This window comes from Capricornis sumatraensis, chromosome 10 (genome assembly GCF_032405125.1).
Source record: "Capricornis sumatraensis isolate serow.1 chromosome 10, serow.2, whole genome shotgun sequence".
NCBI lineage: Eukaryota > Metazoa > Chordata > Mammalia > Artiodactyla > Bovidae > Capricornis > Capricornis sumatraensis.
Window position 1 is genome coordinate 84,455,996 of NC_091078.1, and position 15,947 is coordinate 84,471,942.

The window sequence follows — 15,947 nt, forward strand, 5'->3', positions numbered from 1 at the left end:
TTACACGCACATACAGCCATCAGGACATTATGTCTGGTGCTTTCTATCTCTCCCTCCCCGAAAAAAAGAGAGAAAAGACGATAGCAGGGTAGTTCTGTTTTTTCCAGCCTGTGAATGCAGCAGTTTGGTAGCAGGCAGGCGTGGGTGAGGGGTGACATTCAAACTCCTGGCCCCATGTTACATGCTGACACAGGCCTTATCTCACTTATGGACAGGAGCACCTGGCTGCTTGGCCTCTCAGCTCCGAGTGGGTGGTGGTAGCCTTATATGCGGCTGCGTCATACTCTTTAAATCCTAATGAACCAGCCTCACCTAATTGGACGAAGGAGAGGAGGGAAAAACCAAAGATATTTCATGTAGAAGTCTGCATCCCAAGAAGAAATTCTCTCTAGAGCTTGTATGCTATCTTTTAACCTATGTGACTCTGTTCCTGAAGGAAATTTGCCCCATGAGAATAGCAGATTTTCCAATTCAAATATAAAATCGTATATAAAATGTGTTGGATATCTATCCCATTAGTGACTAACAAAAAATCCAAATAATGTGCATTTTCCTTCTAAAATTACACTAGTGTGTCCTCATGCTGTGCTCATTGGTACAAAATATGTTTTCAGATATCATACCCTTTTTAGGATAGGTGTGATACCCAAAAACTCTGACCACTGATATTACTGCTCTGAACCACTCAGAAATCTTTACATAGGGTCATAGGATATTCAAGGTAGAATTTAAAACCTAGGTGTGTCTTTGCTTGCCTAGAAATAAAGAAACTCATCTCTTTGCTTAGTCCTCAAAAAGAAAAATCTATGTAGTCAAAATTTTAGAAATTGGTCCTTCTCTGGAGAAAGAAATATGTACTCTCCTATAATGCATACATTTTACATCATTTTTCTAATCATCTCTGGGGCTCTTGCTTCACTCAGCACCTGGGCAGAGCCTAAGCCACTTTAATTAATGTCCTTGCGCCAATAACTTACACCTTCTGAGATTGTTCAGTAGAGAGAGACTTCTGTCACTCCCATCGTTATGAGAGAGTAAAGACACCTTCTGATATTGTTGGGTTTTAGCTCCATATTTAGAAAAGCAGTAAACAAGTCACAAAAAACCTGACTTGTGTATTTTTGCCCTGGTCTAACCTCTTTCTCAAATTGACTAAAGCCAGTCTCAAGAATCTTCACTATGCATTTGTAATGTTGTAGAAACTGGTTGCTGTTGCTTCCTAGCTTACTCTTTGTGATACAAACACTTTGATATATTTGTTTTAGCAGCGTGTCTGAGCCCCAGGGCATCCGGGCATAATTAGAAAAGGGCATGGGCTGGAGGGAGAGGAGAAGGAAAGGGTAAGGCTGGGCTTTCATAATGAAGCAGTGACTACAGGATGTGAGAGTCCTAATTACAATTTATAATTAACCTAGAGATTATACAAACCATCCAGATGAGCACGTGGGGATGCCTCCTTTTGAGATGTGCTGCTTTGGTGTTCTTAAACGTGGAGTTATTAACCACTTGAAAGAGACAAAGGAAAATATTCCACAATAGGATTAAATTCAAAAGTGTCATTTTGAAAGTTGTAACGATTAAGAATTGCTAGAAGTCAATTTTTAAAGAGAGAGAGAGAGAGAGGTTAAGAGTGTGTGTTTAGTTTGAATGTTCTATTGAGGGACCATTGCAAGGAACGGCTACTAAAATATTCTGTTCCACTCTGACCCTTTCAGCTTTCATGTTTCTGGGCTGGAACAATTTTGTAGCAAGCAGGATTTGGTTATCTTGCTTGTTTAAGGACATTTTCATGGATCCATACTGCGGTCTGCAGGCATGCATCCATTTGGAGAGAGAGAATATATCGTGTTTACGGTGCCTGCACCGGCATATGTGGACATTTGCATTTGGAGAGAAAGTATATTCCCACTTCAGCTGGAGTTTTACCCCTTGTTGATAGTGATTGGAGCTTAAAGCTGGCTGAATGCAGAGAGGTGGACCAGACATGCTTTCCCCTTTTGTTGAATTCACACATTTCGTTTCACACTGGATTCTGCACTTGATTACCAGATAGATGCAGTGTCAGAACACACCCATCAATTAATCCAATATGTTTCAAATTAATTTAGTAACCTGACCTTCTTGAAATATCTTACATTCCACATGGAGGTTTTGTGGCCCAGCTTTCAATATAGAGAACCCTGTTGGCAGAATAATTAAATGCTAGGACTCCATGTGCCCACCTGGGTGTCTAACAACAATTTAACAATCCCAAAGAGGTCAGTTCACGTTCACAAAACACAAGGTAGTTTGAATTCTTTGCCTCAGTTGTTCACACTTAATTTCAAATATCAAGATAAAGTATTTTCACATTAAAAGCCTCATGCTTAATCATATTGGATTAATCCTACAGTAGACATTAAGTAACAAGCTCTAGCTCAGAAATATTTGGGTAAAGGAAGGAGAATTTGCAGTACTAGTTCTGAAGTGTGGGCAGCTGGGTTAGGGTCATTGTAATCTGATTTAAAAAAAAAGAAACAGAAAAACACAACTCTAGATGTATTATTATTTGTGACATGGCTTAAGATGGGAGGCTGTGAGGAGAATGAAGATGACAGAACTGGTGCTAACCACTGTGACAAGAACTTGAAGAGCAGCCGACATGACATCTTTCCTATCGTGCTGCCGAAAATGTCAACTTTGTGAAGGACAGTGAGAAAACGGTTTGCCGAAAACTTGAAAGGTGGATTCCGGAGATGCTTGCTGTGTCAGATGCAATATAGTCTGTCGTGGCCCGAGAGACCCACTTCTGGCTCCACCGATGGCCTGCAGGTGGGAGAGCTTCCAGTCTTCAACAGGGCTCCAAAAATGACTGCAGTTGACCTGCATATTGTCTCAAGTTTGCGGGATCATGATATACAAGAAGTGAGTGGTTAGCCAGTGTGCAGTTAGGTGGAACCAGTGACGAGGGATCACATTTCCTTCTTGTATGTGTGTCTGTAAAGCTAGATTCAAAGGCGTCAACATTTCTACTAAAATTGAGTGCGTGGGAAAGGAAGGAATGTGTGCTTTATGCATGTACGTTCCATGTAAGGAACAAAAACTAACTCTGGATAATCTAAGCAAAAGAAAGTTTATTGGGATGATGCCAGGAACCTCAAAGAAAGGGAGGGGGAACCTGGAATCAAGCAGTGACTGAAAAGTAGGACACAGGATCAAAGCCATGGTGCCATCCTACCTGCACATGAGAATAACTTAAGGAATGAAACTGATGACGTGTAGGCCTCGGTGCCCACACTGAGTCAGAGATTGAGGGTGAGACCTCTCAAAGCTCTCTCCTGGTTCTAAGGTACAGTCACAGATTAAGAACTACGAACATGGGGAGATGGGCTGGGCAGGGCACAGCTGCTAGCATGAGCAAACCCCACCTGTTTCTTTTATCTTTGCATTGTTTCTTTGATGTAAAAGTTCCAGGGAAGAGTGTCCAGTTGGCTGAGTGTAGTTCATAGTCCAACTGAGATGTCCAGTGACCACCGAAGGGAGGAGCTGGCCTGTACGAAGGCTTCAGCATTGACAGCAGGAGAGTAGGCACCTCAGTTTATGCACAGTGCAGCCAAGGGCATTCCTAATGAAGGAGATCTAGGTGCCCTAAGGAAATGGCAGTGGACCCTAAGAAGTACAGAAACAGCAGCAGAAGATGTAAGAGGATCCAAGAGAGCAGAGGATTCAGGCTCCTAGACATGTGTCCTGAGTGAAGAAACATCTCAGCCTGGGATTTGCTAGGTAGGAGTGTAAAGATCCAGCATCAGTCCTCCTCTTCTCTCATTCTTTTTGATTCCTTAAGTGTTAGAAGTATTGAGAGCAGAACAGGATGCAGAGCCAGTTTTATGACAATTATAGAATCACCCCCAAATGTTTCCAGAACACAGAAACAAAGCATGGCTTCTGAGCGATACCAGTACAGTTCTTCTGTTTATTTTGCAACCAGAACTGCTTGGAATGGCACCTTGGAAACAGTGCAAATGCCATTTTTGGAAGGGGTTCCTAGCTTCGTTAAGTGGACTGTGTACTTCTTAGAGAAAATCTCTGGTTCCAGATTCACTCTAATCCAAGAGAAATTAGGAACCCTGAACCAAAATACCCTTTCATGTATTCGGCCACCCACCAAATATTTTCTTGCTCTCTAAGGCAGAGGTTCTTAAAGTAAGGTTCTCCAAACCAGCAGGACCAGGGAACTTGTTAGAAAGGCCAGTTCTCAGGTCCCCCGCCAGATCGTACCTCACACACCCACAGTCTGAGGTATCCCCTCAGTCTGAGGTCTCACAGGCTTTCTGTGTGATTATAAGACAGGCTTGTGTGGCTCCTGTTCTAGGGAAAGTATTTTATTGCTTCTAGGAGAACCGTGTTCCCCAGAATATTGAACAGGATTTTTCAGTTAGTAGATCCATGTTAACCTGTACAGTTAACATTGATGAATTATAAGGGTCAATGGAAAAGAAATTGATGTTTGACAGAATTTTCAAAAACTGTGAGAAATCAATGCAGCCAAGGTTATTTTTGCTTTTTAACTGATAGAGTGACAATCTGTGATCTTAGACAAATTCTATTATTCCTGCATTTCTCTCCCTTGATTTGTAAAATAACATCCCTCATTACTAGCATCATTTCAGGGCAGTTCTGGCAATTACAAATAAATGTGCATTGGATGTCTAAATCTTGATATGTTTTATCACCTGTTTTTGTTGGTGAACTCTGCACTGTGTGTCTTACAGACTCAGATTAGTTTGTTTCATTTATTTTAAAATGAAAGTGTTCACACTGGCATAGGTGATTAAGAAGCAAATTTAAGAAAAGATAACAATAATTTTTCATTGTTTACCTTTTTGAATAGGGAGATTAACAGTGCTCACAAAGTAGTCCAAGGAGACATGGAAGCTGCCATCTGATACGTTTAATAATTATAAATGTGAATCATTAAAACAAAAGGCGGAAAGCATCAGAAATATTATGTTCATAATGCCATTTATAGTGAGAATTACAAGAAAGCCAGGCACATACTAAATGTTCAGTTTTTATCATCTCAAACACAAATCTGAGAGCTGCTTCCTAATTGCCTGATTGCCTTAGAAGGCTTGTTGGGTAAGGAAGGAATGATATTCTTCACACAGAGGTTTATTTCCTAGTAATGGCCGTAGACATCTCTGGCTGCCTTTGTGAAATGGTTTTCAGGCTTTTCTAGGTGATCTATAAACTCCTCTCTGAATTGTGCCTTATATTTAATAGCATTTTTCTCTGGCTTAATTCCCCACTAAGAAACAAAATGCTTAAAAATGGCTCAATTTTTCCCAAACTGATTGTAGGTATGCACACAAAACAACTGTATAAATGTGTATTCAGTGGATTAGAAAGCTGAATTTTGCGTAAACAAAATCCAAAAGCCATAGCCAAAGGAAGTTTTAGATTATAACAGACCCATGAGATGTTACTACAGAAAGTGTCACATGTATTTTGTGGGGCCAATGAATTCATCCTGAGGTTTAACTACAGATTTGTGGGCATTTCATGCTTAAAACAAATTTTTTAAATAAATTTCATAAATTAACATTTGAGATTTTTCTGAAAATTTAAAAATAAGGGCACATGTATAGATTCAAACTGCCTACCTGTTATTTACTGTTTTGCATTTACTTAAGTTCAGGAGGGTGTGAGTAAATGCACAGTATAGGATTTTACTGTTACGGATATTTTCCACAAAATGGGGGAGAGGAAGTTTTTTCTTTTTTCAAATAGGGCATTTTTAGTACTTAAAAAGAAGGGAAGCTGACCAGTAAACCCCTAACAGGAGGTACACTGCTATCATTTGCCAAGTCTTTTGTGCAGTCAGACTGGTCTAGTATACAGGATTTTCCCAACTTCTGCTGGATCCTTGAGAAGGCCTATAAATAAGACCATTTGTTTGGTCTCAAGATGACTTGCATTTGCAAACTGAAGAATGTTCCAATAGAAGTTTCATGGTGACGCACCAATCTGCAAACTGGCTCAGCCAGTAGTCAAAACAAGTCACTACAAGATCTGGGTAGCTGAAGACTTTGAATGGGTCAGATTATCCTACGTCTAATTTGGCACAGATAAGTTTGGGCTATAAATATGCAGCATTCCTTTGTATTCTCAACTTGAATGGGCCAGAGGAAATAAGGAAAATGTGTGTGAACCTATTGGTGATTCAGAAACATGAGAATACTGGGACTAAACTGAAATTCACTTATTTATGCTGGGTCATTCTTTTTTATTAAATGAGCAGCAGTTCACTAAGATCAAAAAATAGCCTATGTGGTTTGTTCTTTTTTCTGCTTATATTGAGATATTGACATACGATATAAGTTTAAGATGTACAATGTGATGACTTGATACATGTATACATTTTAAAATGATTATTGAAATAAGGTTCATCAGCACGTACATCCCCTCATATACTTACTGTATGTGTCTGTGGGTCTCTGTGTGTGTGTTGGAAACATTTAAAATCTACTTTAACACTTTCAAGTAAGTAATACAGTACTGTTCATTATAATCACCATAGAATATATTAGATCCCCAAAACTTAATCCTCTTATAGCTTTACCCTTTGACCAACATTTCCCCATTTCACTCACTCCCCCACCCTGGCAACCACCATTCTACTCTCTCTTGCTATGAGTTCAGCTTCTTTTGATACTGCATATAAGTGATATGTGTTTATCATACACATATCACTGTATATTTTACTCTGTCTCATTTATTTCACATAGCATAATGCCCTCAATGTCCATCCGTGTGGTCACAAAAGCAGTATTTCCTTCTTTTTTGTGGCTGAATGATATTCTACTTTGTATAGGTCACATTTTCTTTATCCATTCATCTGAGTCGAGAATATTGTCAATACCCAAGTTAGGTTGTCTCCTCATCTTGGCTATTGTAAATAATGCTGCAGTTAATACAAGGTGCAGTTGTATCTTAAAGATTGTGATTTCCTTTTTTCAGATACATACCCAGAAGTGGGATTACTAGATCACATGGCAGTTTTATTTTCAATTTTTGAAAAACCTCCATACTGTTTTTCATAGTGGCTATGTCAGTTTACATTCCTACCAGCAGTGCACAGGGGTTCATTTTTCTCCACAGACTCACCAGCATTTATTTGTTGTCTTTTTGTTTTGAGAACAGCTATTCTGACAGGGGTGGGGTGATAGTTCATTATCGTTTTGATTTGCATTTCCTTGTAGATTAATGATGTTGAGCATCTTTTCATGTACCTGCTGGCTATTTATATGTCTTCTTTGGAAAAATGTCTATGTCCTCTGCCTATTTTCAATCAAATTATTTGGGGTCTTTGCCGTTTTTTTATGTGTCCCTTCTGTATTTTGAATAGTAACCCCTTATCACATAGATGGTTTGCAAATATTTCCTTTCATTGTATAGACTGTCTGTACATTTTGCTATGGAGAAGCTTTTCAGTTTGCTAAAGTGTCACTTTTTTGTCTTGTCTCTTTTGCTCTTGTTGTTTGTGCTTTTAGTGTCATATTCAAAAAAATCATTGCCCAGACCAGTATCAAGAAACTTTTCCTCTATATTTCCTTCTAGGATTTTTACAGTTTTGGGTCTTTAGTCCATTTCAAGTTCTTTGTTGTGAGTGTTCTAAGATAAGGGCTCAACTTCATTCTTTTGTATGTGAACATCCAGTTTCTCAACACCATTTATTGAAGAAATTGTCCTTTCCACATTGACTACACTTGGCTCCCTTGTCAAGTATTATTTGACCGTATGTGCGAGGGTTTATTTCTGATCCATTGGTCTATATGTGTGTTTTTATACCAGTGCCATACTGTTTTGACTACTGCAGTTTTATAGTTTGAATTCAGGAACTGAGATGCCTCTGACTTTGTTCTGCCTTCTCAGAATTGCTTTGGTTAGTTGGGGCTTCTGTGGTTCCTTACAGATTTTAGGATTTCTGTGAAAAAAATTCCACTGGAATTTTGATAGGGATTGCATAAAATATATAGATGACTTAAATAGTATAGATATGTTAACAATATTAAATCTCCCAGTCCAAATACACAAGATATTTCCATCTGTTTTCTTCAGTTTCTTTCATAAAGGTCTTATAATTTCTACACTGTGTTGTAATTTATTCTTTAGTTACTATATAAGTGGTTAAATTAATCTGAACATCTGTAATTATGGAAATTGAGTCATTTATCAGCATTGAGCTCTGGGAAAGATAGACACTTACAGGGCATCTGGTTTTTATAGGAGTTTGTGTGTGTAATTCAGGAGTCTCAAACCTAAGTGCTTGCAAGAGATTCAGGTAACATAAAGTAGAAATGTGGCCTAGAAGACCGACCTGCCACAGCCAAGGGAGAAGCTGTTTCTGCCCCTTGCCAGTTAATGCCAGTTGTTCCAAATTCTAAGAGAATTGTATTATAAAACTTTCCTAATTAAAAAAACAAATGTGGCAAGCAGTTCAAAATTTTCAGAAGCTGTGATCCAAACAGAAAAGATCTAGAAGCTGCTTTAACCTGCAAGCCACCACTTTGTGCATTTTACCATTTCACAATAAATGAGCGACAGTTCTGCAAATGTCTCCAAATGATAACCTCAGCGTACCCCATCCCCTCTAGTCACCAGCACCGAGAAGCGGGACTTCTCCTAAGGTCACATCGATCACTGTAGTTGTTCTTCTAAAATGGACAGTTTCCTCCTGCTAGAGATTTGATTTGATGGTGTCAGCATATGAGGTTCCCATCACCTCATGACATGTCTCCTTTCAGGCCTGATGGAATTGGAACTGTGACTGTTGAAGAAAAGGAACGTTTTGAAGAAATCAAGGAGAGGCTCCGAGTTCTACTGGAAAATCAGATTACACATTTTAGGTAAGGATCTGGGGTTAAAGGGCTTTTTAGGAGGATGAGCCCGGGGAGGGGCAAATTAAGGGCTTGATTTTCTAAAACCATAAATCTATCAGAGACACACTGGATATTTAAAAACATCTGAATGAGGACTTATTGTATGGCATGGAGAACTAAGCTCAATATTTTATAATAACTTGTAAGTGAAACGAATCTGAGAAGAAAATATATATATATGAAACTGAACCACTTTGCTGTGTACGTGATACTAGTACAATGTTGAAAACCAGCTATACTTAAAAAAAAACTTGAAATAACAAGTGAAAAAGCCAACCAAGACAGAGTTTGCTAATATTCAGGAGACTTAGAAATCTTAAGGTCATTTTATTTCCACTAAAAGAACAAAGCCCTCTTTGTATAAGCTGTCCTGCTCCCTACGTACCATGAGGAAGTGTCTTGCAAGGCTTATGACTGCCCGAAATAGTCACTAGAACTATCTGTATCATGAAAAAACCTCCTGGATAGGGACTCCCCTGATGGTACAGTGGTTAAGATGCAGGCTTTCACTGCTGTGGACCCGGATTCAATCCCTGATTGGGGAACTAAAATCCCACAGACCGTGTGGTGCAGCAAAAATAAATAAAATCTGTATGTGATACACATTCAAAAAAAAAAACCCTGGATAAATCCTTACTGGTTGTACACTCTATTCAAGATACATTGCCAGTAACAAAAGATCAGATAGCAATTAAAAACTACAGTCAAGGCAAGACAATTAGCAGAATCGTGATTTTGCTCAAAATGTACTCTTGTATTTCCTATCTTAATCCTCTAGGGATTTAGGTGTGTTTGAAGTTTAGCTTGTTTCAACTAAAACTATTTCTTAATGCCAGTCTCAATAATTATATATAAGGTCACAATTGAGCTAACAAAGGGTTCTCCTTCACAATAGAAATCTAAACAGAACCTTATGTCATCACTGGAAATATTCTTTTCTGTTGCAGACATTTGCAGAGTCTCTCTTTAGTCATTATTCACACATACACATATATATACATTATATACACACATATATGGTGTGAATTCAGATTAACATAACACAACGTGACAAAATAAAAAGCATTCTCTGTTCCTCAGAGAGAGTTGCCATAGGAATCGAGTTATAGCATATTTCATGCTAAAATGCAATCGATTCGGCAACCTGAACGTTTTTCTGTCTGTTTTAGGTATTGCTTTCCATTTGGTCGACCTGAAGGTGCTTTGAAAGCTACCCTCTCACTCTTGGAAAGGGTAAGAATGAAAGTAAAAGACAGATGACATGTACACAGAGACATGAACATCACTGTGATGAAATATTGCGGTTGAATGACCTAGTTTCTCATTTTCAGAAGATTTTTTTATTGTTCATCAAATATCAGAATAAATATGAGAAAACTGCCAGCCTCTCAAATAGTTAAGATATACTGATGATATGCTCCTAACCTTTCCATGAATCATGGACAGGCTTTGACAGCCCAACTGTGCACTGGAGTTTTTTATTTTTTCTCTAACCATGGTGCATGATCAATATTAAGTTGCAAAGAGGCATTCACAATTAATTTTAAACTGAATTATTTAAGTATAAATGGGTAACACATATCATTGAACCGTTTTAAGAGCCTTGTTTTTCCACCTGTAGGTCTTGATGAAAGACATTGTAACCCCAGTGCCACAGGAGGAGGTAAAAGCAGTCATCCGTAAATGTCTAGAGCAAGCTGCTTTAGTCAACTATTCTCGACTGTCAGAGTATGCCAAAATCGAAGGTAAGACCCCCTTCTGCCCCCAGTTTTTAATTTAAATTTTGGTATGCCTCCCTGGGGACATCTTTCTCTTTCCTGACAGGCACCAGAAAATAGTGGCCCATCTCTATATTTAAGCTGAAATTTGAAAACACTTGAAATGTGATAGCTTCCTCGGCTGTGGCCACATAAATGAATTCAAGAACAGGGGCTCAGGAAACAGTCTTTGTAGAAAAAGATGTTGAATATAGGATGTTATAGGACAACTAAGATCCTTCTAAGAGTTGGTGTTGGCCCTAACTTTGCTCTGTGGCTAATGTTTTTCTATGAAAGAGCTCTGTAGGATGGCTACCTTCTTTAAATAGAGGAAAACTAAACAGTTTGTTGTCCACTGTTGATTGCATTGGAAGTAAAACAAGAATTGAATAAAGCAACATCAAGATTTTGCTTAACTCTTTCTTGCCCCTTGAACATATCTTGTCTCTTGGTAGCTTTTCAAACTTGATGGCAGGTTAGTGTTCCACTGTCTCTGATGGCTCCTGGTTTGTTATAGATCTTGTTCAATCTTGTTACTCCAAACCTAGGATGGTTGTTATCACTCCCCTTTCAGGTTTTAGGGACGTGGTCACTAATGACCAAGTAATCGTCCAAAGGCACTTTGAGTCCACCCTACTTGAGAAGATATGGTTCTTTGGGACCTGTTTATTTGAAAAGGTATTAATTACTTTTCATTGTTACCCTGTTGGCTGCTATAGGGTGATTTGAAAACCACACCCAACTTGACCCGTGGTGTAAGTGTATAAATGTGGAAGTTCTGTGTGCAAAACTCAGTGTGTCCGCATTCTGGAATCCGATGTTCTCTCCCTTGTGAAACACCCAATCAATCTAGCAAATACTCATTGTCTGCCTTCAGGACATAACTGGAAAAAAAATAAAATAAAGAGAGAGACCTAATTAACTACTAAAGCCCCATCACTTACCCTGCTAAAGTTCTTGTTTCCTTAGAGAATTAGGTTGAGATCACATCAAATTCGCAGTGTTCTGTACATTCCATGTCCTCCCTCTCTCAATTTTGTCTGTCTGACAATGCAAATTGTGTACCAGTGGTAATGAATTCATTGTTATGCATCCAGGGAGAAACACTTAAGAATTGGGCACTAAAAGGATGATCAACTCTTGACTTGGTAATGAGTGACAAAAATAGAGGAACAAGTAGATTGTTAAAGGGCTATGTTAGCAAATACTGATTCCAGCATTTACCTTGCCAGGACATAATGATTGGTTGTATTTGTTAAAGTCAACTGGGGACCTAATAATTCTAGGCCAGGCCAGAGATGGGATGGGATCAAGAAACGTTCGGTTGCCATGTCCGCTGACTCATACGTAGGTCTTGGTCTAGCTATGACTAGTCTTTTGGTAAGATCTGCTCTCTTCTTTCAGATAAATATATCCAAAAACAAACTTTAAGATCTGTAAGTAAAAATGCATTCGTTTCCAAAGTAGATCAGCTGGTCTGTAATTTCCTTTTGTGCCTCAATTCTTCTTGGTTGTGTTAATTATCTTTTGCACTGTGACTTTTAGGTCTGGGGATTCTTTGGAGAAATCAGTCTTTTTTTTTCCAACTCTCTTGTCAGAGAAGTACCTCATTCCACACTACCTGCTCTCTTCCGCTTCTCTCCTTCCTTGTCCGTGATTGGCTCAGCCATTTTTTGACTTTACCTCTGCAAAAGTGGCTGTGACGCCAATTTCAAAGCATGCTGGGATTGTTAATTCAGACAACCCAACATCCTCTGGCTGCATGTATCAGGTTTTCTTTCATGAACATAGTCCACCATAGGCTGAGACATGGCAGCTTTAAAGATATTACTACCAGTCAACTTTCTTTTACAAGGTACTGATCCTACCCCCAGAAAAGAAATCTTGACATTTGAGCTTCTCTGTGACCATTAATAGCTTAGTTCCCTGAGAATGTTGGAAAGAAGTTATAGTAATATTGCCGGAGACTATGTTTATGAAGAAATACCTCAAGAGCCTTAGATACTAAAGTCTGAAATCCTTAGTATCTTGGAGCCTTCAATCAATGAAATTCTGTTTCCCTTTATTCATGATGTTTTCGGTCATTGTATTCTTGCAAATTATTCTAAAGAGACGTGTAAAATCATGGTCACAATCTCTCTCGTGACTCACGGCATGCTGAATGGTTAATCCAGTAGATCTCCAATTTTGATACTCCTTTTTTCTTTTATCCTATGTTTATCCCAAAATATTCTGTGGCTATTTTCCTTTGAGCTAATGTAACGTTTTCCTCTAACCTATGACCTTTAACCTCTTGACCTCTGACCTAAGCCTCTTGCATGCCCAAATCCTCTTTTATAGGGAAAAAGAGAGAAATGTATGAGCATCCTGTCTTCTGCTTGGCCTCCCAAGTGATGGATTTAACCATTCGTGAGTACCTACCACCTCCTCGCCATGCTGTCTTCACTCTTTCTGTTTTCATTATTTCAAGAAAATCCAGATCCAAATCAACTCACTCTCCTTGCTTCAAGTTTTTTAGCATTGGCTTGTCTGTTGATTCTGTCTGTGAAACCCAATGTGAGAAGTCCAGTCACTTTTTATCAGCCTAACACAGGTTAGACAATTAAGCCATTTGTTTGTGATAAACTCAGATTTGTCTGTAAGTTTTTCAGTTATTCTCTGTCTGTGACCTGAATGCATTTTTACTTTGCTTGTGTGTAACCCCGATTTGTAAAGTGCTTGTCACTGGTACACAATCAAAAGATAGCAGCTAGGCGGGGAGCCATGTGTTAGGTATCAGGAAAAGGATAGTTGGGGCAAAACCGTGCTTTCTTTTCCGTGTTTAAGATGTTGAACTGTTGTGGGTAGAAGATCGCACAAGTGGTCCCTTCTATGTAAAATGAGCTCTTATATGCCTCCTGTCTGTTCTCGCGCAAGCTGGGAAGCTGTTCCTTGTTCTTTCTGAAGATTTGAACTTGTCCTCGTCCTCTAAGCTCTGGCTAGAACATATGACTTAATTGTCACTTGGAGAGTTCATGTATGTTTCATAGCTTGATTTCACATTAAAACTTAATTTCACTAATTTTCTATTTGTGCAGCATTTTTCACCTCTGTGAAGGAGCCTTTTTTTGCTGGCCCCCACACTTCTGGGCGGTGGGAACTCAAGGGCAACTTTTTCTTTCCAATATCATGTATCACGCATAAGTGGGGGGCATTTTGGTTCACTTGCTCATTAATCCTGCATATGTGTTCTTGTTTCTCTCTCTCTTCTCTCCTTGTTGTGCTTTCTCTTTCAAATAGAGAATCAAAAGGACGCAGGTGAACCCATTGTATATGCATTATAAACTGTCAGGACTGTTGAGTTATATTTAGTTTTTGTTTCTGTTTTTGTTCCTTAATAGCTCCTTAACGTGTGTACTCCCAAAGACTGATGTGGAGTTGCAATGATATTAAGGAGTTAATTTGTGCTGTCTCACTATATCTCTTGCCCACGAGATGTTGACCTCTGTAGAGCAGACTTTCTGTAAAGGCATAAGCTTCGAAGGGACAGAACTATGGTTTGCTGTGGAGCTTCATTTCATCTTTGGCTTCAAGGACTCCAGTGATTTGGCCTCATGTACTTTTTTTCTTTTTAAAGTGACTGAAGCAAACTAATCTTCCTTTTTGTTTTTCATTTCTTTTTCCTGTTTTCTGCTCTATTGAGAAGTTTGTGTTCTTTGATGAATGTTTATCAGCCAAGGCAGAGAGGAATCGTCTCCGTGTTGTTCTTGTATGTACCATGTGATGGGGCAGGGTGTACACACAGGTGGCTAAAGGGGCCATTGCTAGAATTTTCATGAGAGGAAAGCCCTTAAAAGTTTTCTGGCTATGGCAGTTTTCTTCTGGTTTGGTTCCCAAACTTCTGAGTCTATTTTGAGGAAAGCTTGAAAAAATATATAGTATAGATCATGGTTTTAAGGTCTAAAGACTTCTCCAAAGATAATTATCATCTGAGTAAAGTTGAATGTGTTTCAGATCAGTTCAGAAAGCATTTTTGAGCACATGCCAAGCACTAGGCTAGTAATAAGTATTTGAAGACTCACAAACCTATGTTCAAGACATATAAGCTCTTCTCTCCCTGGAAGGGAAGGTGTTCATTTATCCATTCACTCATTCATTCATTCGACAGGTGCTTAGTGGGAGCCTGCCATGTGCCAGGTACAATGGTAAAACCAGGGACTGTGTAAACAAGAAGAAACAGCTGACACCCTCATAGAGCATATGTGTCAATGGGTAATTAAATGTAAATTACAAATTCTGTGCTCAGCAATACTAACGGGTAGAGTTGTGTGTGAGAGGGCATTGTTGGAAAGCCATAGAAATCTTGGCAGGGATGGCAAGTTTGAACTACATCTTGAAAGGTGAAATAGAATCAGTGAAAAGGAGATGGGATGGGAAAGTGGAGAGGCATCCTAGCTAAAGAGAGTAATATATGCAAATACATAAAACCATACCATTAATAAAAATAGCTAAAGCTTATTCAATGTATATTACACGCCAGTGATGACTCTTAAGTAATTTATATGTATTCATTCATTTAAACCTCAAAATCTCTTATGAGATAGCTACTACTATTATTCCCATATTAGAAATGAGCAAACTAAGATATGCAGAGGTTAAATAACATGTTCCTAGAAGCCTGAGTGCAGAGCCAGAGTCTGAGGCCAGGCAGAGGCCATACTCTGAACTACTCTGTAACTCAGTGTGGTTGTACAACAGGCTGAAAGAACAGCAGGAGTGGGCACAGTGACGGCAACAGAGGCAGCAGATGAGAGCTCTCTGTACCTTCATAATACAGAGCTCAGATGGTCTCTCGTGGTCCCTGGGTTCTTCACCTGGAATCTGTACCAATTTTTGCAGACAGTTTTCACAAGAAAAATTCCACGTCTCCCATCCAAAGGTGACAGAGAGCCAATAAGACTCTTTAAGCAAGAGGGCAGCTTGGCGATTTGCACTCCAGAAAAACCATACCAGCAGAGATAGAGAAAACAGATTGAGGAGGAGGGAGAGGTAAAAGTGGACCTGAAAGTTAAGATCACAGCAGAGTTGGGTTTGAAGCTTGGTACATCCCAGGCCCCTTCTAAGCAAAGTAGATCTCAGCTGTAATCACAACCATAATCACTTCTTTCCTGATCTTTACATCTTTTATTTTTACCCTCCCCCTACCTTTTCAGTTTCGTTAGAGTGAACAAAGTGTGAATACATGGATGGGTGTGCAAAACTAACTGTGTGGAGGTGGCCAGGCACAACT

General features: G+C 39.1%; 1 protein-coding gene across 7 annotated transcripts in view; it reads left to right on the forward strand.

Annotated features, from left to right (window-relative positions):
- Window positions 1–15,947, forward strand: part of CADPS (calcium dependent secretion activator) — a 476,150-nt gene that overhangs the window by 349,739 nt on the left and 110,464 nt on the right. For 5 of the 7 annotated variants that reach the window (XM_068982573.1, XM_068982572.1, XM_068982575.1 and 2 more), the window contains 3 exons: window positions 8,787–8,888; window positions 10,091–10,154; window positions 10,543–10,666. In XM_068982573.1, coding sequence (XP_068838674.1) covers window positions 8,787–8,888; window positions 10,091–10,154; window positions 10,543–10,666 — 290 coding nt within the window. Of the gene's footprint in view, window positions 1–8,786; window positions 8,889–10,090; window positions 10,155–10,542; window positions 10,667–13,018; window positions 13,088–13,957; window positions 13,976–15,947 lie in introns of all 7 variants that reach the window. The other 2 variants (XM_068982571.1, XM_068982570.1) reach the window with 2 other exon arrangements.